The 24145-nt window shown below is 52.6% G+C and overlaps 8 protein-coding genes across 8 annotated transcripts; 3 read left to right on the top strand and 5 right to left on the bottom strand.

Moving 5' to 3' along the window:
- Positions 1-1072: 1072 nt before the first annotated feature.
- Positions 1073-3204, bottom strand: COCMIDRAFT_84193 (uncharacterized protein; the record flags this gene model as incomplete). Its single annotated transcript, XM_007685690.1, has 8 exons — positions 1073-1565; positions 1630-1944; positions 2013-2060; positions 2120-2249; positions 2338-2453; positions 2511-2733; positions 2790-2964; positions 3019-3204. 8 exons carry the CDS (start codon positions 3202-3204, stop codon positions 1073-1075), a joined length of 1686 nt encoding a protein of 561 aa, XP_007683880.1.
- A 1454-nt stretch (positions 3205-4658) lies between these two features.
- Positions 4659-5523, top strand: COCMIDRAFT_84185 (uncharacterized protein; the record flags this gene model as incomplete). Its single annotated transcript, XM_007685689.1, is given in 5 exon segments — positions 4659-4738; positions 4930-4995; positions 5052-5186; positions 5303-5364; positions 5384-5523. Coding segments are annotated over 5 exon segments (483 nt in total), but the record flags the coding sequence as incomplete, so codon positions are not given.
- A 1898-nt stretch (positions 5524-7421) lies between these two features.
- Positions 7422-8315, bottom strand: COCMIDRAFT_84064 (lytic polysaccharide monooxygenase; the record flags this gene model as incomplete). The annotated part of the gene is made up of 3 exons (XM_007685688.1): positions 7422-7465; positions 7530-7840; positions 7933-8315. 3 exons carry the CDS (start codon positions 8313-8315, stop codon positions 7422-7424), a joined length of 738 nt encoding a protein of 245 aa, XP_007683878.1.
- A 1568-nt stretch (positions 8316-9883) lies between these two features.
- On the bottom strand, positions 9884-10783 carry COCMIDRAFT_84070 (uncharacterized protein; the record flags this gene model as incomplete). Its single annotated transcript, XM_007685687.1, has 3 exons — positions 9884-10348; positions 10428-10684; positions 10744-10783. 3 exons carry the CDS (start codon positions 10781-10783, stop codon positions 9884-9886), a joined length of 762 nt encoding a protein of 253 aa, XP_007683877.1.
- Positions 10784-11177: 394 nt separating this feature from the next.
- On the top strand, positions 11178-12630 carry COCMIDRAFT_84094 (uncharacterized protein; the record flags this gene model as incomplete). The annotated part of the gene is made up of 2 exons (XM_007685686.1): positions 11178-11275; positions 11391-12630. 2 exons carry the CDS (start codon positions 11178-11180, stop codon positions 12628-12630), a joined length of 1338 nt encoding a protein of 445 aa, XP_007683876.1.
- A 388-nt stretch (positions 12631-13018) lies between these two features.
- COCMIDRAFT_84073 (uncharacterized protein) lies at positions 13019-14632 on the bottom strand (the record flags this gene model as incomplete). The annotated part of the gene is made up of 2 exons (XM_007685685.1): positions 13019-14554; positions 14609-14632. The coding sequence occupies 2 exons, from the start codon at positions 14630-14632 to the stop codon at positions 13019-13021; spliced, it is 1560 nt and encodes a 519-aa protein (XP_007683875.1).
- A 460-nt stretch (positions 14633-15092) lies between these two features.
- Positions 15093-18077, bottom strand: COCMIDRAFT_1603 (uncharacterized protein; the record flags this gene model as incomplete). Its single annotated transcript, XM_007685637.1, has 2 exons — positions 15093-17793; positions 17932-18077. The coding sequence occupies 2 exons, from the start codon at positions 18075-18077 to the stop codon at positions 15093-15095; spliced, it is 2847 nt and encodes a 948-aa protein (XP_007683827.1).
- Positions 18078-22056: 3979 nt separating this feature from the next.
- On the top strand, positions 22057-23811 carry COCMIDRAFT_1602 (uncharacterized protein; the record flags this gene model as incomplete). Its single annotated transcript, XM_007685636.1, has 3 exons — positions 22057-22411; positions 22464-22550; positions 22616-23811. 3 exons carry the CDS (start codon positions 22057-22059, stop codon positions 23809-23811), a joined length of 1638 nt encoding a protein of 545 aa, XP_007683826.1.
- Between the last annotated feature and the right edge of the window lie 334 nt (positions 23812-24145).

The raw sequence follows: 24145 nt of genomic DNA, 5'->3' as shown, positions 1-24145 counted from the left end.
ACCCCATGCACCTACACCTACAACACGCCCACCCTTATCCTACGGGAAGGGGAAAAGATATACACGCTGCATTGACGCTTGCTATGCACATGCAAGTGAGGGGGAGGGGGATTTGCAAATCGGTGTGATTAGCGTTGGGGGTTTCTGTAGAGATAAGAGAAAAAAGCTTGAGGGAAATGGAAGAAACGACGCGAAAGTGGGGATAAAGAGCGGGAGAAGGGAAGAGGTGGGAGGGTTATCGTAACATGGATAGCGGGGACGATGTGTATGATAGTATCCATAACCTAATGCGGTTGTAGTATGTGTGGGGAAAAGGGAGGGGAAGGAGGAAAGGGAGCCAGGGCAAAGGCCAAGAAAACGAGAAAAAGCAACGTTGAACCGGTCTCGAGTAGCAAGTGAAGAGAGAAAAAAGCAAAAAAGGGATCTGCAGTTAGTTACTCGCATAACCAAACATACACACATGTGCACACCTCAGAAAAGAACTACACAATCAGAGTCAGAAAATATAAATATATCTAATACAGTATATATTTGCCGCGTACTACGTATACAAAAAGTACCATGCTTAACAAACAAACAAAGAAAAAAAAAGGGGGGGTATCTTTCGATCTATACAAAGATTTTTGCCTGCTTATATGCGCAATGCGGCGTGCGAAATAGAAAAAAAAAGTGGGAGAGGAAGGGGGAAATACACCGAACTGCATGCGAAGCAGATATAAAAACAACAACAACAACAACACGTCTAGATCCTTTCATACCCCATACCCAGTTTTGATAAAAGAGAAAGAATAACAAACGTCCAAATGGAGTTCCGCCGGAAAAAAATAACGCCCAGAATATGATGTTGATGATGACGATGATGATAATGATAGTGATGGAACAAAATAACCGCCTTGGAGGGGGGGGGAAGAATATACACGGATTTCACACCCCCTCTTTTTTGTTTCGCAAGTAGGAGTTCGTAATGAAGGCCGTTAAATAAAAAAGCCAGATATATCCGCACCTGGAATATGCGCGCGATCGAGATCAAAAAAAAACAGGGACAAATAAAACAAAAGCTGAGGGCACGGGTTTACGGACTATCGTAGTCGTTGAAAATTTCCTCTGGGTCCTCGGGTGGTAGCATATCAATTGTATCGCTGGTCCTTGGTCCGGTGTATTTCTTGCGTGCACCAGCATACCACCAGACGGTACTGAAGAAGCCGATGAATGCGGCGACGCAAATGGCGTAGTTCATGTTATCGACGCGTACCGGGCGGACGGTAGGGAAGAATAGGACGACGCTGATGAAAATGACCCATGTGACGGCGATGGCGTTGACGGGCTTGCTCCATTTGCCCATGGAGTATGGGCCCGGGTGGAAGACGACACTGCCTTCATACCATCGGTGAGCAATGATGACGGCAATGTAGCTAATGTCAAGGGCTGGCGCGGTGATGTTGAAGATGGCGGTGATGGTTAGTGTGCTTCCGATACCGATGAGGTCGAGGCAGCTGCAGAAGACGACGACGAGCCAGACGGCGTTGACGGGCGTGTGCGTATGCGTGTTGACCTTGCTCCAGAAACTTGAAAAAAAAGAATGTAAGCGGTTTGGTTCGTTGCAAAAAGAGGCATAAAAAAAGAACTTACTCTGAAAAAGGAAACGCAGCATCTCGAGCAAACGCCCAGGCCATGCGTGCATTGGCCAACATGGCCGAGCATCCGGTGAAGAACTGGACTAGCATGACAAAAAACCACATGATGGTTCCACCGGTTTTACCGCCTGCGTTGAAGAAAATCTGGGCCACGGGCAAACCGGTCGGCGTTGACATGATGGCGTCGTAGTCGGACATGCAGAAGCAAAAGGTCACGGTTAGCATCCAGCCGACGACACCGGACACGAGGATGGCAGCGCGAATCGCCACGGGACCACGGATGGCAGCATCGTGTGTCTCTTCAGACATGCTGTAAGAAGGAAACTAGGGTTAGCATACATGCATGCGTGTCTAAGGCTTTCCATAGGGCTGACTTACTGTGTAGTGCCATCGTAGTCGGTCATGGTCCATGCAACTGAGAGGAAGCTGCATGCCGATTAGTTCTATATTACTTCTTTCAACTTTGAGTACCGATACGAACGTACCCGAGAAGGAATGAAAAACCCTGGCTACCCCATCCGGAGCCGTCCGTGACGGTAGTAAAAACCCATTTGGGGCTTTGTTTGTTGGGTGTGAGAATGAGCAGGGCGATGCAGATGCAGATTGATGCAATGACTGGGCTTACTGTCAGCTTCTATTTTTTGTGCCCCCGCAAAACCAAGACTACCACCATAAACGGGTAACACATATTAAGCGAACGTACTGTTGATCGGGGCGAACCACAGGATAATGCGGTGCAGCCAATTCGTGGGGAACGAGCAGATGGCGCCAAACATGCAGAGTACAAAAATGGCAAGGAGCACCGTCTGGTAAGCTTTCCTGCATTGATCGGTGAGCTACTACTGTGTGCCGCCTAGAATGGTGTGCTACTCTTACGGTTCAAAGACTGGCCCCGCACCATCTAAAGTGTGCATGACTGCTGTCGCTAAGATCATTTGCGAGATGGTATATGCCAAACTTGCAACACCTGCGGCTTGACCGAGGAAGTTGCACCATCCGATGATCCACGACCAGGCAGCGACATGCTCGGGGGGCACAACGTGTTTTGTGACATAGTACATTCCTCCGGCTGTGGGGTATGCTGAGACTAGTTCGGCGACTAGAAAGGGGGGGTTGTTAGCTTCAGCGGTGAAGAGATGAGTTGGAGTATAATACCTGAGCTGGCTATGCAGTAGGCCATGATGCTACCGATGAACCAGGCCCAGACGGCTGTTGCTGGGCCTCCTGATGACATTGGGGCTCCAAAGGTAGCAGGCACTGAACCTAGCACTCCGAGAATGGAAATGGCATATGAGACTGTGGACCATCTTGAGAAATGTCTTTGGAGTACCTGCGGGCAGTGTGAGATGAGGGTTTGAGTTGAATAGAACAACATGATACCTACAGGAGCATATCCAATGCGTACGAGAAGACGGTCGTCGTCGTCTGCAATGGTCGCCATGGCGGGGAGTTGATTGTTCTTGTTCGCGTCTGTTGTCCTGGATGATTGAGATGAAATTGTTGGTTGGAGTGCCTTGCCGTCCCCGGACTGTGCACCTGGTCCTCTGTTTCCGAATTCTGGATTACCCATGGTCAACAAGATATCAACGACTGAACATGAGATTTAGGTGAGAGAGTGAGGTAGAAGGATGGCTCAGTGACGGAAGGCGTAGAAGGGATTTAGAAGCGTGTAAAAGACGTTTGTGGGTCACTGCCGGAGACACACTAGGACATTGACAGCAGTGGCATAGACCCACACCAGCCCCCGGTGCCAGAAAGCGTACTGCTGCAAGTGGTAGGGATATGGTGGTCGGGGAGGTGAAGGTAGGGACGGGGAGGCGAGTAGTGGGTTTTATCGTGGGCTAGCTTGCCAAAGGGCCCAACCCTGCTGGCAGCCACAGGCCATGACTATCCAGTAGCATCATGATGCGAGAACTGACTTACATACTGCTAGGCCTGTAATTAGTGCATATGCGTGTACATGATGACACGCGCCGAGTGTGCTGCAGAATTGCTTGCTTGAGAAGGGCGTGAACATGGAAAAAGGCAAGTAAGAAAGTGGGCCGATGAGGAGCAGAAATGGGACATTGTCAATCAGCCCTGTCTTTCTCCATGTGGGCTAGTCTCTTTATTTTCTCACTCTCTTGCTAGGGCCCGGCGGATGCTAGTCGCGACGAAGCAACCGTGGATTTGCGGTACTGTCATTTGCGCAGGGTACAAAGACTGGTGCCGGACGTTTGAAAAGAGGAGCGTGCTCAGCAAAATGCTGCCCGCTTCGGCGACCCAGAGCGGCGGGCCGTTTACTTACCTACCTTGCATTTTGAGCGACCAGGGTCTGCTTCAGCCCTGGAATAATCTACCATCCATCTCGGAAGGAAACGAGCGATCAAAGCATGCCTTTGTTCTTGAAGCTGCATGAGACCCAATTGCTCGCAGCAAGCCACTGTTTCATGAGGGCTCTGATTGTGAGTCAACTGCTGTCGTGTCCATTGTGCCTGTCCCTGAACGGCATAATACGACATGCCACGACACGACATGACACCTCAGGCTTCTTGTCGTCGCGTATTCGGGTGCGCTTGCTTAGGTGCTCGAGGGCTTCGGCCAAGAGCTTGCCGCACTCCAACGCCGTCATCAGAAGCTATGACGAATGCAAATTGAAGCTGCGGCTTGCCTTTGGGCGAGGCTCTGGAAGCGGTACGACTCGGGGGCGCGACTACGGCCTGCCTGCAACCGGTTCCCCCTGACAGTTCGTAGCAAAACTTCAGTCCAGGCGGTGAGACCCTCGAGGCCCATTGGCCGCGGCGGCTATTTCTGATGCGAGTCCATCATGGCCGAGGACGAGGCGCTTGTTAACGGGTCCGTATGATATCAGAGACTCTGGCTGCTCTGCGTCTGCGTGCATATCCCGCCCAGATCCGGGACTATTATCCATGGGCCTTACATCCTCTGCAATGTAATAGTGGAGTGAGATTGTGTCAGAACCTGCAGGAAACGCCCTGCTACCCTCTACGTACGTACGTGGTACTCTACGCGTACACACAGTAACATTCCCCTCTTGTCATGGCCATGGTCAGATCATCCCAGAAACTGCTGCAGCCCAGTGTGGAATTTCCCGGTCGAGTAGCGTAAGCGATGGATGCCCGCAATGGGGCACACACGTGCGTGTGGCCCGCGTGAAGGACCATGTACCGGACTTTGCTCATGGCTTACCATGGCGCCGGTCCTGAGCATGTCCCACGTCACCAAAAGACAAAAAAAAAGGCGTAGCCACTGTGCTGCCCTAAGGTGCGCCACAGCACTGTCGCGGTAAGAATAGCCCATCTCTTCCAGGCCTGAGTGGCAGTAGTAGTGCGCCCTCGCAGCTTCTGAAGCCTGTATTACGGTGAGCGATCCTCCGAAGCGCCGCCTAGTCAGTATGCACATGTCCACCTGATCAAGCATCGCCCATGTCGTCGATGCCGTGATGCCTTCGATGCCCCTCGTTGCTGCTGGCAGCAGCCGAAAGAGCGGTGGGAGGGCTGCCCAGCCATGCATCCGAGAAATTGCACACTGCCACACGGCCGCCCTGTTCGAGTAAGTTGGCTTGACCCGGAGTACGTACCCAGCACCACCTAAGACGTTTGTCAGACTGTAAACGGATATCACGGGAGCTTGATGCTGCACCCATGACATTGACATGCTTCGAGTAGTTCCTCGGATAAAGACAATTCAAGGGTCAAAGTCCCCCAGAGCTATCCTAAATCCCAATCCGGTATGTAAATCTCCGCCAGTGTTCGGTACTGGCCCGCGCAGATGCGAGTTAGGGAAGAAAGAGGCGAATTTCGGTCGCCCCACTGTGGACATCATCGCATGCGAAGAGCTCAGTAGCTTCGTCAGTAGTGTCTGCGTCCTTGCCTTCACATCATCTTGACCGCGACTTTCTTGATACCATTACGCCAAAATACCTAGTGCATTGTGGCTGGCCTTTCCCTTCAGTCATGTTGGCGTCACGGCGAGATAAGAGAAAGGGGAATACCGCAGCATTGAATGCCCCTCGAACTACGCCCAAGTACCACTGCCTGCCCGCGACAATCCTGACTCGCCATGCACATTAGCGAACCCATCTGAGCATCATCTTCCAGAAGATACCTCAGGCACTCGGCCGTTTCAAAAAAGCCGCCGAAACCATGTGCGGACCCGTCCGCTAGGGCCGACGATCAGCGTGGTATTCTGTAGCGCGCTGCCCAATGGCGGACCCGCAACACCTTTTGCCCTTCACCATTCGACCTCACTTGCCCAATCGACGCTTCGACTAGCATATGCAGCATTTCTCAATTAGGTGCAGGGTGACCGGAAAGCGGCGTCGGTTCCGCATACCTTTTCAGATAGCACAAGAAGCTCCATGTATGTCGTAGTTCGGTAAATCTACGGCAGTGAGGTCCCCGTTTCCATTCGTTGTGGCTTACTGCTAGCACCATGTCAACATGCAATGAGCCCAACTCATCACACACTCACCAGCCACCCAAGTGGCCGAAATAATTAATAAAAGAGCCTATCGGTCACCTCCTCCCGAATTTCTGTATTACCGTCCAGGCCCTCACCCACAAGTCAACAACCCCGTCTACAGTGCCTGCGGGGTTAGAGTCGGAAAGCAGACATATCATGTCATAGAACAGCTGGTAATACAGGGATTGATGCACTGAGAAGAGATGGGAGCAAAAGAATCGCGACAAATGGACCTCCATACAGGAAAAGTTTCCCTTCAGTCACAGAAATTGACGAGGCCAGAGTGAAGCAAAATGACTATAACGACCGGACCTCCGACTGAAGATCATGATCAACATTTTCTATCCTTTCCAGGTTCTTAGGCTTGCATAACAAGGAGGATGCGTAGAAGGCAGGAAAAGAAGGACCGATGCTTACCATCCTTGTGTTGATGGTATTATCCAGTCAGACGAGGGCACACACAGACACGTCTCTTTTTACAAACGCAGTTTCTGGAAAAGAAGATACATAGTATCGCATCATGCAAGCCGTACAGGACTTATAGGAGTGTCGCTGGAAAAGTGTTGCCATCCTATCAGCGCAGACCAGAAACACGCAGTCACCACTCCTACATTCCCACCCCCATCCACATCTCCATCACAACCCTCTCCACGTACAGCTTCGAAGTGGAGTCGTCGCTCAAGAATACAGGGCGACGTATCCTTATCTGCTACGTGTTGGATATATGTTGGATGTGTGTATCGAGGGGAAATCCTCTTATGACTCCTTGTACTCCTTCCCCCACTTCTTTTGTATCCACTTTGCGAGGCACACTACATAGGCGCCTTGGGGCAACCCACTCTTCGAACCATATACCTCTTCTACAAAGTACAATCCACTTTGCGGAGAGCCCACTCTACGGATAACCCACTTTTGCGTGTGGAGCAGCTGTCAGATGATCTGTACAATATCCACCAAACAAGGGTGGGGTGAGCGAGAAATCAGGGTCTGTTTGAGAGGTGGAAAGAAGGATGCAAACTTGCATGGTTCTCAACCGCGCATACTGCGCGAAAGGCGGGAAAGAAGACAAATATACGGTAGCAGTGGGGGGAGAGTGTTGGCACATAATATTTCTGCATACTAACTCAGCAGACGTGAACGCATACGTGATACGATTGTGACGAACAGAGCAAAGTAAATAAGCAGTCGCAAGGTACAACGTCTATCCATTCTAGCACCCCCAAAGTATATACAGAAGCAAAAATATCTACAGCCAACCCCTCACTTTATATACACTTTCCTTCACACCCCAGAGCCTCCTCAACCCCTTTTCTACCCTACCATCTAGCAGGTAAATACCTTCGGCCCAGGAATAGGATAGGTTTGCGCTGTACAAACATATTAGCAATCTCCCTTCAATCACCCAAACTCAAGGAGAGAAATCAAACATACCAGTATAGGCATTGTACGCAATCCCCGCATCCGTTCCCTTGTACGCTCCCGGAAAGCTTACCAAACCCGAGGGCTTCGTGCTACCACCCCCAGTAACCTTAAGCTGATGGCATCCCGGATAAAACTGCGCACCAGGATACTTGTACGCGGAATGCAGCGCCAGCACCTCATGCCTCACAAGATAGTATCCTGCAGGAATGCACTTGGGGATAGTGTACGAAAGGTATCCGCCGGCAACGCGAATAGCATCAGAAGCCCATTTGTTCGAAGTACCTTGGCGTCCTTCTTCTTGGACTTTGAACCAGACGGCACTGTAGCGCTGCGTTAGCAAAAGAGGTAACTCACTGAGATACCCAAAAAAAGACAGTAGTATGAGAGAGGGGAAAGAAGGAAAAAGACGTACTCAGACTCTGGCATATAAGCATCACATCCTGTATCCGGGCAGCGTGCCATATACGTAATGGAAGGCCCGACATGGCTCTCAGGCCACAGCGTCCAGTAAAGTTTGACTTCGGAGCCTGCAGCGGCTTCAGCGTGGAGGGCCGCGGGGGAGGAGCCCTTGATGCCGCCGGCGGTGTAGCCGCCGCACTGCAGGTCGGAGAGTGTGACGTCTTCGACGGGGCCGTTGCCCTGGATGGGGCGCGAGATGCGTTTGACGCCGGTGGTGTAGGGGTCTTGGTAGGGCTGGTAGAAGGTGTAGTCTTTGCCGCCGATGGTAGCATTGGAGACGTAGCCGTGGGCTGCGGCTGTGGCGGCGAGGGCGAGGGTGGGGACGAGGTATTTCATTGTTGCTCTTCTTCTCTTTTCTGATCTACTTGCCGAATCTAGTTGAAGAAGGGAAGAAGAGATGGAGTGCGGTGAAGAAGAAAAAAAAAGGCCGAGACAAAGAAGATTCTATATAAGCTACTTCGAGAAGGTAGATGGAAGTCTAGCTCGGTACAAGAATCAACCTAGATGTCGGTAATAAATTGATGCACACATGGCAGTGGAAAGCTCTTATAGTAGCACCACACTACCAACCTCGGTACTTAATTCCTCCACGATACACAAGCCGATAGTTCGCTATGCAAACGAACCACAACAAGCACTATTGCAAATGTTCCCGAGAGACTCTCCACACCCCTCGGTTCATGCATTGGTGCATCGAGACCAAGGGGGAAGGGGGGGCGTGAGAGAAAACATGTAGATTAAAAACTTGGCGCGCTAAAGGGTCACCGTGATGTCGAGTAACATGCACACCTTGCCTGTTTTGGGTCCATGTAAAGTGTTTGGAGAAGCCGTTATCCCCGGTCAAAGCATTCTGGAGAGGTTAAGCGAGATAAAGGTATCCTTTTTTTTGTGAAAGGGCCAGCATCCTGGACAGACGCCATTTGGTAGTAGATTCTTCGGGTTACCAGTGAAACAGCCCTTCGAAAATAGAGCCAATACAGTCGAACGTGGATGCACAATTAACAAGGCTCCAAAGTGGATGTCTCTGGCATCCTGTAATGACCGTCACAAGACATACTTTTGTTTCCAGTCATGATTGGTGGTAATACGCCTTTCGATTCGGACTCGTCGTCTCGGATTGAAACGTTCACACGTGATATCGGCTAGGGGGTTGGCGGTTGGCGGGAATCCTGCACCATCGGAGAAATTAATAAAGCTTTCATATAGCACCTAGCCGGGTTGCCGGTCCAGGTTTCGCGTGTCACGGTAGTGGCGAGGCTGCCTTCAATACTACTATCAGCCTTCTTCTGCAGCTAGGTTGGAATGCGGCCCGGGAACGTGGAGAAAGGGGAGTGACGCAAGCGTAAACATTTAGATTGCAGTGCACTAGGCGAGGTCTTGGCTCTAACGGCGGGAAGCCCTATGGGATTTGGCATCACGAGGGCCTAGAAGTGGTTAACTCGACTGAGAGCTAGTATCAGGCGATATAATATGGCTTCGTGTTTATGCTCGTGTGGATTTAGGTCGCTGCTTCCTCTTTGGGATGACGTCAGTGGACTTTGTTGGGCGCTCTTGCTCCGAAGTAAGTGGTTAAGGTGCCTGACATATGAGCGAGCATGTCTAAAGGACAGTACTTGCTCAGGTAGTCCTGGATGTTCTCATCAATCACACAGCCGAAGGAGAATGAAGACAATACTTGTGTAGGTGTGGTCCAGAGCCACCGTCTCGAACAGACCTCGCTCTTACATTTGCTGGTATCGGCCGAGCATAAAAGCACTCGTCAGAATTCTGAGAATAGATATTAACACAGCCATAGCAAATAATCGGCAGCCTCCATGAACTCCTGGCTACACTCGGAAATGATCGCATTTTCCAAAATCATACCCTGAGCTCCGAAAATATCATAACCCAGCTGTTTTCATCACCTAATATCCGGTTGCGCCAGGTGCTTTCTCATCCTTCTTCAGGCTGAGAAGCAGCTCCCTGAACCGTGCCTTGTCGCTGCCTGACGCACCGCCCTTTGTGCCCTTTCCACTCAAGTCGACCAGCTTTGCAATGCGCTCCCAGCTGGTTCCGCCCGCGGTTGTGTCGTCTCGGTTTGCAAGGAACTCTTCTGCTTCTTTCCGTGTCTTGGCAATCTCCTTCTCCTTCTTGTTGTTGTAGTTCTCATAGAAATCGTCAATATTTTGCTGGGCCTCCTTGATAGTGCTCTGCTTGCGCTCTTCGGCTACTTCGTCGCGGTGCTGGATCTGGAGGTCGCGGCGTTCGCGCCACTCTCGAATGACATCAGGCTCTGGGGAGTCTGATCGCTGGGGGGTGAATGATGGAGCTGGCTGGCCAGGAAGGAAGGGCAGGCTTGATCCAGTAATGGTGCCACCAGGGGCCATGTGCTGTTGCAGTCAGTATGGTGCCCAAAGAGAAACATCCTCTTGCAACGTGTTACAACCAGGGACGCAGCGCATTACATACCTCGTTGGTAGTGTCAATGGCAGGGAAAGAGCTCTCGAAGCCGCTCATTTCCTCACCACCAGCCTGGGCCTGGCTGAAGCCCCCACCCAAGAGGTCGTCGTCTCCATCCTCGACGGTAGCTGTCCGGTCGTTTTCTGAAGCAAACTGGTCGGCGTCGTCGCCAAGAAGAGCGCGCTCGCGTGAGAGAAAGTCGTCGGCGTCGGCAGAATCGCCTACGAGGTCGAAGGCTGCTGTATCACCGCGCGCTTCGGTCTGGCCTGGAGATGTTCAGTACTGTGTTGCGGAGCTGCTTCGGGGGTTCAATGGCTGAACTCACCAGCGTCAATCTCGTCTAATGAAGGGAATCGGTCGGCCATTGTGAATGTGGTGTATGTGGTGGGTGTAGAGAGAAGCGGTAAAGATGGGATTGGCGGCGATTGCTTGCTTCCAAGTGTCTTGTTGGTGGTTTAGGCATTGCTACCGTCACCAGCCAGGAGCAGGCTTGGCAAGTGCCTAGCTATGTTTAGCCCACATCGCTGTTAGCGTCCCCGAGCTCTCCATCACCTTCGACAGGCCTCATTCATTGTCTTCTGCCATCATCCGCTCGTCATCGCTGTAGTCGCAGGCTCTAGCAAGCCTCGTGTTGATCAACTAGAAGTATCGCCAGTTCCTACAGAGTCTGTCTTCACTGCCTTGAGAGTGTCGTGTTGGTCTGGTCGCGTGCGATTCTTTCTTCAGTAGCTGCAACTATTATTCGTGAAGACATTAAGCATGGCCTTTACCGAGGACAGCCTCAAGGCAAAGCTCTCGTCACTCAACGAGACCCAAGACGCCATCTCGACCGTTGGCCAATGGATTCTCTTTCACAGGTAAAGCCTCGTATACTTGACATTCGCTACACTTTTGAACGCGTCTCACGCGCATGCGCGCGCACTCGTCGCATTTACAAGATTAGGAAATAGAAGCTAATACGACTATCTACAGACGACATGCCGAGCGCATTGCTGCCGTATGGCTCCAACGTATGAAGGAGTCGACGCCAAACAAGAAGCTGGTCCTAATCTACCTCGCAAACGAAATCACCCAGACATCCAAGATGCGCAAGAAAGAGGAGTTTCTTAAAGCATACGAGCCCATTCTCGCAGAAGCAACGACCGTCGCCTACAAGGGCTCGCCTCACGAGATACAGAACAAGATCCGACGTGTGGTCGAGGTCTGGCGACAGCGATCCATCTTCAACCCGGCTGTCCAGCAAGCCATCGAGAGGTCTATTGACGAAATCGATCGCACAAAGTCCACGCGCAAGCCTGCTCTTGGTGGCTCGCTCTTCTCCAGTTCGACCGTCCCGCCTGAGCTTACTTCGGTCGCCCCTCTTGCAACCGCTCTCCAAAAGGCCGATATTGCGACCAAGCCCGCTGTCACCACCGCAAACCAGGACTATGAGAAACTCACCAACCCCAACGCTGCCATTCCCTCCCCGCCCATGCATGCGGCAGGTCTTGCTGCCCTGTGTAAGAAGCTGGCACTAGCCGAGGGCGCCGTCGCAGAGAGTATCAAGGCGCGCAAGGCCCTCATCACTGGCCTGGAGCAGCTGCTTGAGACGAACAAGACAAGACTGGAGCAAGAGGAGGCGCAGGCAATCGATCTGAAGACCAGAAAGGAAGCGATCGAAAGCCGCAAGCGCGAGGTTGAGGAAGCCATCCTCAAGGGCTTATCCGCAGCAGAGCAGAACAAGATCTCCACTGCACCTCTCCCCGTTGCCGCAACTTCACCCGCGACCGCAACCTTCCCCACTGGCCAAGGCCGCCCCGAAGTCGAAGAACTCACTCCCCCACCCATGGAATCCTTCACCCCCACCGGATCACCCCAGCAAAAACCAGCACCCCGCAACGACACCGTCCCCGATATAGGCGACGACGTCATGCCCGAGCCCGCCGCCCACCCCGTCGTCCCTGAAACCGCACCAGCACCCGGCCACCACACCACCCAACCAGACTTTGCAACCACAATGGGCGACCCGAACCAACATGTCGCTGCTGATCTGCTCAAGAGCCTCCAGCATGCTAGGCCCGGTGCCGATGGTGCTACGTACGGCCACCAGGCGTACGAGAATATGCACAAGAAGAGGAAGATGAGTCGGAATGCGCCGGATGATGAACTTGCTGCATTTGCTGGGGATAGGGATATGGCGGGTATTGATGATAATTTCGCGGAGCTGATTTGAAGGGTTTGATCGAGAGAGAGAAAGAGATACCGTTACGTATCAATTGAGGATCAAAGAGCTTGTGTTTCTATTGTTGAGTTTTGTCCAATCATCAATGCTTATGTATGATCATAGTGTACACGGGGATTGTGTAGTGTTCTTGTCATGTCATTACAATCACGATATTTTCCTTTCCTTCTCTTGATTCACTATTTGACGTTCTTGCTTGTATTGGAATAACAAACATTGGTATTCATATATAGTAGTGGTAACTGCGTCAAGCAAGAGGGAAAAAAAGGAAAGAATAATATACAATTAACCTCACCTTGAACATCTTCATCACATCGTAAACCATAATTTTCAGCCTTTTTTCTGATCCAGACAAAGAAGAACAACATTACTATCCCAATCACTCCTTTGCACTAGGCATAGCACGGTTCTTCTCAATCTCATTCATGACGCGCTGGCCCTCCTCAGTCGTAGCATCAATCACACCCTCTTCCAGACTCAACATGCCGCCCTGTCCCAGCTTCTCCACCACTTCTTCCGCCTCATCCACACTCATCTTAGCAAGGACCTTATTTACCTCATCCAGCTTGCCGCTCTCAAGCGCGCGTTGCAGACCCGGTGGGAACGACTCGAAGATCTGTCTCGCCTGAACTTCGGCCTCTCGTTCCTCGGGATCCGTTGCCGTGGGTTCCTTGGGCGGGACGGAAATATTGATTTGCGTGTTTGGATCCACGGCGTGCAGTTGGATTTGTTCGACCCCTGCGCCTTCGCCCTGGGGGTTCTCGGCGCGCTCCCTGAGGATTTCGGCTGCACGCGTCTTGATGCGGCCGTATGTTGAGTCGACATCGTCGTTGAACATTTTGCCGGCTTGGTGGTCTTTTGTTTGGATGCGCTTGAAGAAGAGCTCTACACCCTGTCTTCCGCCGAGTTGGCGGCAGTATTGCAGTAGCAGGCCTTGGTGTACGCATTGTCGGGCGTGCTTGGGTTTGCCGTCGAGTTCGGAGTTGAAGGCTTCGACGAGCAGACCGTCTGTCTCTTTCTCAGATAGAATTTCTGGGTGCTGCATGAGGAATTGCAGACAGGCGTACCAGTCTCCTGCCTTGATCTTGGCAAATTGTTGTGCAAGGGGGGACGCGGTGATGTCGTCTTCGTTGTCTCCAGTAGCACCGGCGACTGTCCCTTCTTCTATGTCGGCGTCTGCACCAGAAGACTGGCCTGTGTCTGATCTTGTGGCGTCTGGTCGTTTGGGAGCATTGAGCAGTTCGACTGTAGTTTCCTTCTTAGCGCCTGTTGACGACGATGCTGCAGCGGAGGCTTTCTTTTTGTCCTCTTCGGCTTTCTTAACGTTGGAGTAGTTGAAACCCTCGTGTAAGTCGTCGCTGGTGATGTGTCTCTTCTCCTCCTTCTCTAGCTCTGCTAATTTTGCAAGCAATTGGCTCTGCAGGTCTTGTATCCGCTCCTTTTCTTTCTCCAGACCTTTGATAAACAGGTCAAATCTTGGTTCTTCGCTCTTTTGTTCGTCTATATCCTTCTTCACCGCATCTACCAGACTCGCCATCATCTGTGGGTATGTGGGCTTGTCTTTTATATGTTCATGCACACCTTCTGGGGGCGTTGGTGGCCTGTCTGCGCCGCCATCTTTGCCAGCCTTCATGTCCATCATGCTCTCCATCATAGCTTGGAATACGAGCTGGTCATCGCTCGCGCCGCTGCCCTCGGCCTGCTTGTCCTTGTGCGACTTGAGCGCAGTGAGGAGGCGATCGACGCGCTCTGTGAGGCCATCGTTGATGATGCGCTCATACTTTAGTGTTTTTATTTGGTGGCGGCGCTGCTCGCGCTCCTGGTGAATCTGGGCTTGCTTTGCGCGGATAAATGACTTCTTGTCGACATTGGGGTGGACTTCGATGTCGCTGTCGTCGGAGAGCTCGAGGGCGTCCTTTGTAAGGAGTTAGAGGCTGTCGCAACGACACGGGAACCGCATGATACTTACCCACTTGCTGTAGTTGATCACCATGGCGGTCAATATCTGTGTCGGGTGTTACAGTGCTGTGTTTGTTGTTGCGATTCGACGTTGGACTTTGTTTGGGATTGCGGGGTGGTTGAAGTGGGATGTCGCGTTTGGGCCATAGCTCGTCATCGAGAATGTTCGACAGATTTCACTCTCATTCCATCTTCTCCAGTCGCACGCGTTGGGAGGATTATCTAACTTCGCAAGCAATGAGCTCTCACAGTATTCCAAGATGCTTTGTTCACTTGCAAAGGCTCTTGAGAAAATAACTTGCCAAGTTGGATATCTTTATTCTACTAGATGAGAAGACGGCATCAAACATTTCAGAACATGTAAACAGATTTTGTGTTTCATCGCATTGAGCTTCAGACAGAAAAAACATGTCTGTTGAACCTTCTCACATTGTCCCCACGTAACAAAACTCCTCGCAGACCATTCACCTACCCAGTAGCCCCCTCCGTCATCCTCACCCCCCAGCGACCACGGCCAAGCCTTCGTAAATCTGTCTCCTAACCCGCGAAAATGTCGCTGCATCGTTAGTTCTTGGATCAAAATTTCCATATGCGCCACCGTCAATCTCAATTTGACCCGTGGCCGTCTTCCTGACCGCTACAGTGCCATTGACAACCAGTATACCCTCACCGCGGAACTCGGCTTGCATACCATTCGCATTCATGAGCTTTCTGAGATCGGCAAGACGCAGGTCGCCCACATGGAAAGGTTGAGCAACGGAACGAACTGCCGTCGCCATGTTGGCAGGGACAACGTCGAGGACAGGCGTGTCGTTATTGTTATCGCTCGAGACAGGGATAGCGGGAGCATCAACACGGGCCTTCTTCTTTGCAGGTGTGTCGGCTTCTTCCTTCACTTCGGGTTCCAGGCTGGCAGCTGCAAGACGGCCCGTGATGGCCACGACGCCCATGCCACGGACATTCTGCCAACGTAGGTTGCGCACCATATTTCGACTGAGCTTGACACTCCATGCATTAGTGTCGACACTGGCGTCAATTACCATGCCCACAGTGGGTGTGAAGACGCTGATGGCGCTGGCGGAATCAGTGTTGGCATTTAGCGCTATGCGGCTGATTTCTGCAAGTTCAAGGGTTTCGCCTTGCTCTCCGCCAACAAAAATCAGCTTTCGCGGTTTGATCAGGGGAATCAGCTGCTGGATCGTGCGGCGGTCGTGTAGACCTGAGAAATCGACAAAGGCTATCCGACACTGGATCTGGAGCGATTCAGACTCGATGATGACCTTTGAAGGGCCTTCCACTTTGTCGGGGTCTTCTTCTGGCTCGCTATCCGACTCTTCGTCCTCGCCCTCTCGGCCCTCCCTTTCTTTCCGTCGTTTTTGTTGCGCAGTTGCCTTGACATTGTCAACGTTGTTGGCTAGGTCATCCCATCTCCTCTTTTGACCAACGGCATTTTCTTTCTTTGCGTCCTCGCCACGAAGCGCCTCCCCGGCTGTGTTATCCTCCTCTTCAGCACGCGCAAAGTCTTCTGGCCGGATTAGGTCGCCAAAGTCATCCGTCCGACGCTTCTTCGCCTGGAACGGAAACATTCTCTCTTTGCCTTTCTTGCCCTGCACTTCGTAGTCGTAGACATTTTTGCGGCGGACAAGTACATTGACGCCGAGCTCAGCATCTGTCATACCCAGCTTGTTGCGTGCATGTTGCAGAGCAACAGTTGCATTCAAGGCCTTTCCTCGATACCCGTCCCCGGAGCCCTCTGAACTTTCTGATTCAGTTGATGATCGATCATCAACCACGTCCGCGGATGTTTCGAGCAAAGCTGCGTTGTCTCCACCCATTGTAGTTTGTCGCTGTCTTTGACTAGCCAAAAATTGCTGATAAAGTGGAACCTCATCACCCTCTAATGCGGCCGCCCGTACAGTCTTCCATGGGATCTGATCTCCCGAAGCATTGATCACGGTGGTAGAAGGTGCATCTTGTCCCTGTGACGTGTTACGCTGATTCCATAGGTCCCAAAGATATCTGCCTAACCCCTTTCTCTGTGCGCCCAATTCACCTGATCTTTCGGTAAGGATGACGAGATTCTTCTCATCAGAGGCCAAACTTCGGAGGGCATCTTTGGAGAATCCCCATTCGAGTGTGGTGTCGCTTGCCAGAATCACGCGCGGCCCATCGGCAGCAAGCATACGAGCTACGCGTGTCTTGCGCTCCAGTAGTGTGATGTGCCTGAAATCAAATGGAACTTTGGCCCTATCCTCATCCTTTCCGCCTTTGTTCCTCCGATCTTGATCTGCTGCGCTTGCTTCAAATTCTTTGACAATGCCCTCCTCCATCCACTCCAACATACTGCGTACATAACGCATCGTTGCACCTGCTGTCCGGCTTGCAAGATATATCTTTGCGTTGGTTAGAGGACTGTTGCCGCCCTCTACTGTTTCGCGGTGCCAGGTCTCTTCGAGAAGATATGCAAGCTCGAGAACACGGGCACTGGAGTCTGAGGGAATCAAGACGGTTCCACCATTGACCACTGTATCTCGTATCATTTCGATCAAGGCCTCGTCTCGTTTGCTTGGTGGCTTGGCGACTTTGACCATGTCGGTATTCCTACTACTGCAGATCAAAGCAGTGGGACGACGGAGCTGTTCCAAAACCTCGGAGCCACCAGTACCAGGACCCCCGAGCCATGCAGCTCCGGAGAGAACATGCTCTCTTGCCTGGTTCCAGTCGACAGCATATACAACGGACTCCATGCCATGTTGGATGTGCCATATCGAACCTCCTAGTGTGTGTCCAGCGCTGTATGCAGTGATTGTAAGACCGTTCAGTGGCGGCGAGTGAGGCGATGGAATAGGCTGATGTGGCTGCGAGTATCGCAGTGGATTGATTCTGGCAAAGTAATCGGCAATCTCTTGAGCGGTCGGCGCCTGGAGAAGGATGTTGGGATTCTTCCCGCCCTTGAGTGCCGAGGAGAAAGAATAGGCCGACTCATTGAGGGCTTCAGTAGGGATAATTGACGAAGCAAGAGGCGTTGATTCGTAGAGGTCCTGCAGGAGCGTCCGGCCGAGTGATATGACGGGATTTGTGGCGTAGACGGGTATTCGCGTGAACAAAGGGAAGTTCTTGCAGCAGTGTACGTAGGCGCCGAGGTGCGCAGTGGTCGCGTGGGTGAGGAGGATGAAGGAGAGTGTGGGAACATGTCTGGAGCATCGGGGTTAGTCAACTTGTATGCATATCCTGTGGATCTTTACGGTGCAGTTCCTCCAGGCGCATGTGCAGCTGGATTCGGGAGGCATAAACACTATCTGCACTGATTCGACCATGCGCTCAGAAACCTACCTCTCGATTTCCTTCAGCAGCTCTACGCTAAAGTCCTCATCCCAACCAACGTCTATGAGGATCTGAATGCCGCCGTCGAACTCTAGTAGTGACTGTGATGCTGGCGACGAGCTTTGCGCGCCCAGCAGGGGAGTGAAATTAAACATGTCGACCGTCGCTAATAGTTTGAGTATAGGCGACTCTTAGTCTCCAAGCGCATAGTGGTAGGGCTTGGACTGGATTCACGAGTCGACACTGTTCCTTGATGAATCTGTACGTGGTAATCGGTGAGGAATGCCCGCAACGCGTCAGAGCGCGACTGAGTCCGGCAAAAGGTTTATCCGCCACCCGAACACGCAGGTCGTCCGTCCAAGAGGGTTGGTTGCACAGCTTCAAAGCCATGGCGCTGGTTGCACGGCATTTGGCCACGGCTCGACTAATATCAACAGATATGGCATTGCGATTGAGGAAACAAATAGAAATTACAGCACAAGATGCAACACCATGGCTTGCAAGAGGCATCAGACATGTAAAATCAAGACGACAATGGAATCGAAGCCGACTAATGCAATTGGCCGCAGCGTATCTCATCCGGCGCTTCCTAATTGCGCCGGCGACGAGCTTCCACGGATAGAGCCGCTTGGTTGCAAGTGCAAGAGTCATGGCTGCATCTCGGGTTCCTTGTGTGGAGAAGAATGCAACTGCCACAGGCCATGTTTCTCTCTAGTAGTGACATTCTGCCCGGAGCGAATAAACTCAAAATGTCAGTCGATCATCCGCCCGCACACGCATCTGCTGGAATTGCTAGGATACCATGCATTTCACCACGACGGGCGACAGTGGGGATTGGACGGGATTGAGGAGTACGAGTCGTCGTCAAGCTGAGGCTGTGAATGAAGTGTAGTGCTTGCAGAGGGCTGACTGCACACACATACACACATAGTACAAGGCTTTCATTCTGGTCGCACCGCACTCTAGGCGGAACTTCGGATCGAAACCGGCATGTTGGACATGCCAACACGCCGCAGAGATGCAGCTTTTGTATTGCCCATCCGACGACCCGTATCCCGCCCACCCCGTCTGAGTCTCTCCTGATTGAGGATATGCCAACGCAGCCGTCGCAGAAGACGTCATGACAGGTGTCAAGAACCATCATGGTTCTCCCTGGCACGGTGATACTAGTTCCTAGTCGTGCCCACTCGGCCCCAGAAGTCTCTCGAACCTCGCTCAACAATTGCTGCACATGCAGCTGCCGTCTGCAGCTATCGGCGGCGTCGACGACGACTTTTGCGAGCGAATGGAACGCCATGGCGATCCCAAGTGACCCCGCAGCGAATCCCCACCACTAGTTGCTGCAAGTCATTCGCTGTGTCTCCTCTCGGCTACATGCGCCCGTTTCTTTTCAAAACACAAAAACGGGCTAATATCCACTGTCCACCGTGGAGGGGAATGCCGCCATCACACGCAGGGACACCGGATCTGACCCCTTCTCCAGCTCAAACCTCATCCCATCCCCCTCGACCAGCCACCAGACCTGGCCCCGAGGGTGTGATGCGTCATGACACTCGTCAGCTGCGGACATTGCGGTCCAAAAGAAGCTCATTGTAGTAAATTGGAAACGGCAACATCGAAGCAGGTGTGGGCCGCCTGGCTCCACATCGCCATGAGACGGCCGAACCGAAACACGATACTTTTCTACCGACTCATGCTGGCTGGGTGGCTTCGACTGCTTGATTCGCCCACAAGAGTTGGCGGCAAGCTGCACTCCCAAAAAAAGCTACCGCCGTCGCTGGAGAAAAACGCCACAGTATATGCTGCCCAAATCACATCTCGATTAGGAAGTGTGTCCAAGGACAGGATGTGCCTAGCATGCTACATATGTATGTACATACGGACATAGATGCAGGCTATGTCCGTACATGCGCTCTGCACTAAACTCACAGACGAGCGTGGCAATTGTCTTTCTTCTGACGACCCCGTCATAGCGTTCGGCTGGGACCGAAGGCAGGTCAGGGTACTGCGGAAACACGCCAGGAGCCAGCGCTGGGAGCGTGCCCCCTTTGTGCCCGTCGTCCCGCTCCGGCCGCAAAGTAACCAGATCCTCAACACGCAGGGAATCGCCTCGCGCAAAAATACTGCATACTCCAAGATTTAAAAAAAGAAAAGAAAAAGAGGGCTATCCTAAACCGTCGGCAGTGTACTCGCCACGCAGGTAGACGCACACATGAAAACTCGTCAGTTAAGCCCGAAGCAGCGCTAGATTGATTGTAGGCCGAATGTGATTGCTACTCGCTTACACGCGTCATGATTGCGGGGACTGTGCATGCGAGCTTATGACATCTCGAACAGACTTTGGCTGGCCGTTACTTTGCGAGCCTACCAGCCAGGACGGCTGTCGACGTGAGGATCCCTTAGGCCTCTCCATCCCTGATATGTGGCTTGCTGCTGGAAACACCCAACATAGCCTGGTGGATTATCGGCGTGTTATGATCGCCTTTGGTCCTGCCGCACAAGAACGCTCTAGAGCCGCAGCAGCGTGTCCGATTCGACCGGAGCACAAGTGTGGAGAAGTAGCGTCGTCAGGTCACACACGCAAAGCATCGCGGAGATGTAGCACGATATGCTGGGCGTCTGCAAAGTGGGGCAGATAATCGACAAAGGGCGCCTTACTACTCCCAAGTGCCGCGCGCAGTTGTTAGCCGTTCCAGTGGCTGGTGGTGAATTCATCGTGTCTGAGTGGTGACGATTAGCAGCAGATCGAGAAGGGTGCCGAAAGCATAGCCAGCCGAGCTTGGCTGTCAGCAAGTGGTCAATCAAAAGGGTATCGGATGCGTGCAGGGCCTACTAAGGCGTTCACACCACGACCTGCAGCCTGCCCCCTGCTACTGCCGGGTCACCAGCTTCAACGCTGAGAAGCTTGTGCAGCCAACGAGGAGGGCGAGGTGGTTAGCAGACGAGCGATGAGATGAAGCCGCTCCAAAGCGATTCATGCACCATTCGATACACAGACTAGCAACATCACGTTTCAATGCTTCATCAGGTTTTGCAAAAACTCCAGACAATGTAGCGTTCGCGCCAGCGGGATGGACGGGCAAGTCAGCTGCGGCTTTCCAATACAATTGCCAGCTGTGCTCAACACTGTCCTTTGCCTGCCCGGTGCTGGACTGCGAGCGTCGGTCGAGTCTCTGCTTTAAGTTGATGGCGGCCCGGGGTCATGGATACAGCGGGACTGGTGGATTACTTCTGGGATTATCCTCCATTAACCAGTTTGGACGCGACTTGGTCCTGCTGCTGCGACGCTACTTTAACACACACTATATCCTCTCGCCTGCCTACCCTACCTTGCTGCGTTGCGTTGCGTTGCTGCGTTGCCAGGCTCGAGCTGTCCGGCCCTGCACTCTAATACCTAGTCGACATATCCCACCCGTTCGAGCACACACCATCGCCACGCCTTTTATCGCGCCTCCGCACCCTCCCGCGACTCATCTCTTACTTCGGCCCTTCAAACCATCAACATCGACATTGACATCGAAACATCTCCCAGTGAACTGGCTTTGCCCCCCATCCCTGCCTGTCCTGGTCTGTGTTCAGCTCAGCCGTTCATCTCGGAACGACGCTCTTTTGTCGTTAGTTCCTCCCCAACCTTATTGGATGTTCCGCGGTGCCCACGACTCGCTAAAGACGCATTCCCCCCGCTCTCACGCAACCTACCGTGCGATCGCTCGAGGCATCAGAAGCGGACCGCTTGGACCCTCCTACGACACGCTGCTCATCTTCCGCTCCAGCAGTTGCCGCACCGTTCCACAACTAACCTGTGCTTTTGCGAGCCAGCATTGACCGGCGGTAACACAAGATAACTCCTGGTGGCTGCTTTCCTGCATTGCGCCGTGCCGCATCCACACGCACGCACTTCCCTCTCCCCCAGCCTGCCAGCCAGCTAGCCAGTCAGCCAGCCAGCCAGCGTCTCTTCCTTTGCGTAACCATCCGCGCGTAGAAACAACCACACTTCCAATGCATGCTCCCTCCTACCAGTAGTCTCCCAAACGTCTCCGACTCTTGGACCGAATGATCTCAACCAATTCCTTCGGCCCTTCGCCGCCAGGCGCGCACACCCGGATGAGCACGAGCTCATCGCCACAGCCCTCCATGTCTTCCGCTAGCGACTCCCCATTTACCACTCCCAACTACGATTCAAACATATTCACCATCCCCGATACAACATCAGAAGAGAGGACAGACGGACGAACAGGATCCCTTGAGGTAGTGCCAAAAGTGGAAGAGACGGAACTGCAACTGGCCGATGTCAAGGAAGAGCCATCTCCGGAAGACGCACCCATCTCCCCAACGGAACCAGTCCGGATAAGACGAGCCCGTGGTCGACCAAGGATACACCCTCCTCGCTCACCAACGACTCTTGCCAAGCAAGCCAAAGCTCGATCGAAGACCGGCTGCACGACGTGCAGGAAGCGAAAGAAGAAGTGTGACGAGACCAAGCCGTTCTGTAATCGCACACCCAACCCCAGCGCCACCAACTGTATGCTAACGATGGGTAGGCTTGTCATGTCAAAAGAACAACATTCATTGCGAAGGCTACAAGCCTGTCGAGATTTGGAAGAGCGGAAAGGAGCGCGCCGCAGAAGGTTTGTAGTTCTATCTCACCCCCTTTGCTTTTTTTCAGGAGTGGGCCAGGCTAATACCGCAATAGCCCGGAAGCGAAGTCAAGATGTCAAGTTCGAGCTGCCGCCTCTGATGGAGGGCGTTGAGAACGATCTTGATCGTGATCTCCTCCAGCATTTTGTCAGCAGGGCCAGCGCCGTACTCACCTTACACGGCGACAAGTCGACAAACCCTTTTACCAAGATCTTGCTGCCCATGGCCCTCCAGCATGAAGGCTTGATGCACTCGGTGTTGTGTCTATCGGCCTCTCATATGTACTCTGTCAATCCATTGCAGGAGTACGAAGACAGGCAGGCTTTCCATCGAGGCAAAGCTCTGCAGCTTCTCAAGCACGATCTCGAACGGCAAAAGGCCGGCGAAGGCGGGGTCATGGTCTATGAAGACTCTAATGTGGCACAGATCCTTCTTCACCTTCTGCATTCAATATGCGACGGCAACACATCGGGCGAATACCGGATGCACATGATCGCAGCAAAGCAGATTGCGATGAACCAGAAGTCCTCGAACCCAGAATTCCAGACACTCTTCGACGAGTTCTTCTACTACCACTGGATCGCTAGCCAGATTACATCCCTTGACGGCGCTGAGGTACCGATGATGGACGACTTCAACCTACCTTTCAAGATCAGCCCGGAAACGGCGGGGCTCATCGGCGTATCGGACGGCCTGTTTGGCTTCATTTCCAAGATCAGTAACCTGCGACGGAAGATTCGTGCCCGTATCGATGAAAAGCTTGAGCCCATCATGGACTACGAAGCTCTGCTCTCGGCACATGCTATCGACACTGGTCTGCGTGGATGGGTGTGCCCCCATACACCGGGATCCCCTCGCTACACAATCTCCATGTTGTATCGCCAAGCGACATGGGTCTATCTATATCGCACAACCAAAGATTCAAAGCCTCACCCCTTTATCAAGAGCGCTGTCGATGACGGTATCCGATACATTAACGAACTACCTGCAGAAGGTTGGGTCCAAAGCAATGTTCTCCTGCCCCTCTTTTTGATTGGGTGTGCAGCGTTTGAGGAAGAGCAGCGTGTCGAGATCAACCGAGCTTTCGCCGGACTGATTGCATGCACCGGGCTAGGCAACATTGGATTCGCAAAAGAGGTTGTTGATCAAGTTTGGGAATTGATGAGCTCTGATGATCCAGAGGTACAGAAAGAGAGCTGGGACTGGGAGCGTCTGATCAACGCCCGTGGATGGGATTTCCTGGCGACTTGATGTGGAATAGGAGTCGCTGAGACACTTCGCACATGCTTCAGCCAGCCACAAACTGCCTGAGGGAATCGCGACATGCTTGGCACGTCATTTCCGACTATTTCTTCTCCTGGATGAGGCCTTCTCACTGTTTTCACAGTGTGGGTCAGGATGATGTAGCCGACGCTGAAGACAGGGTCTGTTGCGGCGCACGGCTCTCAAAGCCACGAGAAAGCTGCACCGTGACGCAACGCCTCGGCAGCATTATTCGGCTCCCAGGGTTTCTTATTCAAACGGGGATTGTAACGGCGTGAAAAAGGAGTCATGGATTGCTTGGTGGACCGATTGCGTGGTTCTT

Source organism: Bipolaris oryzae, assembly GCF_000523455.1.
Source record: "Bipolaris oryzae ATCC 44560 unplaced genomic scaffold scaffold_12, whole genome shotgun sequence".
Taxonomy (NCBI): Eukaryota; Fungi; Ascomycota; class Dothideomycetes; order Pleosporales; family Pleosporaceae; genus Bipolaris; species Bipolaris oryzae.
This window is presented reverse-complemented; position numbering and strand designations above follow the sequence as displayed.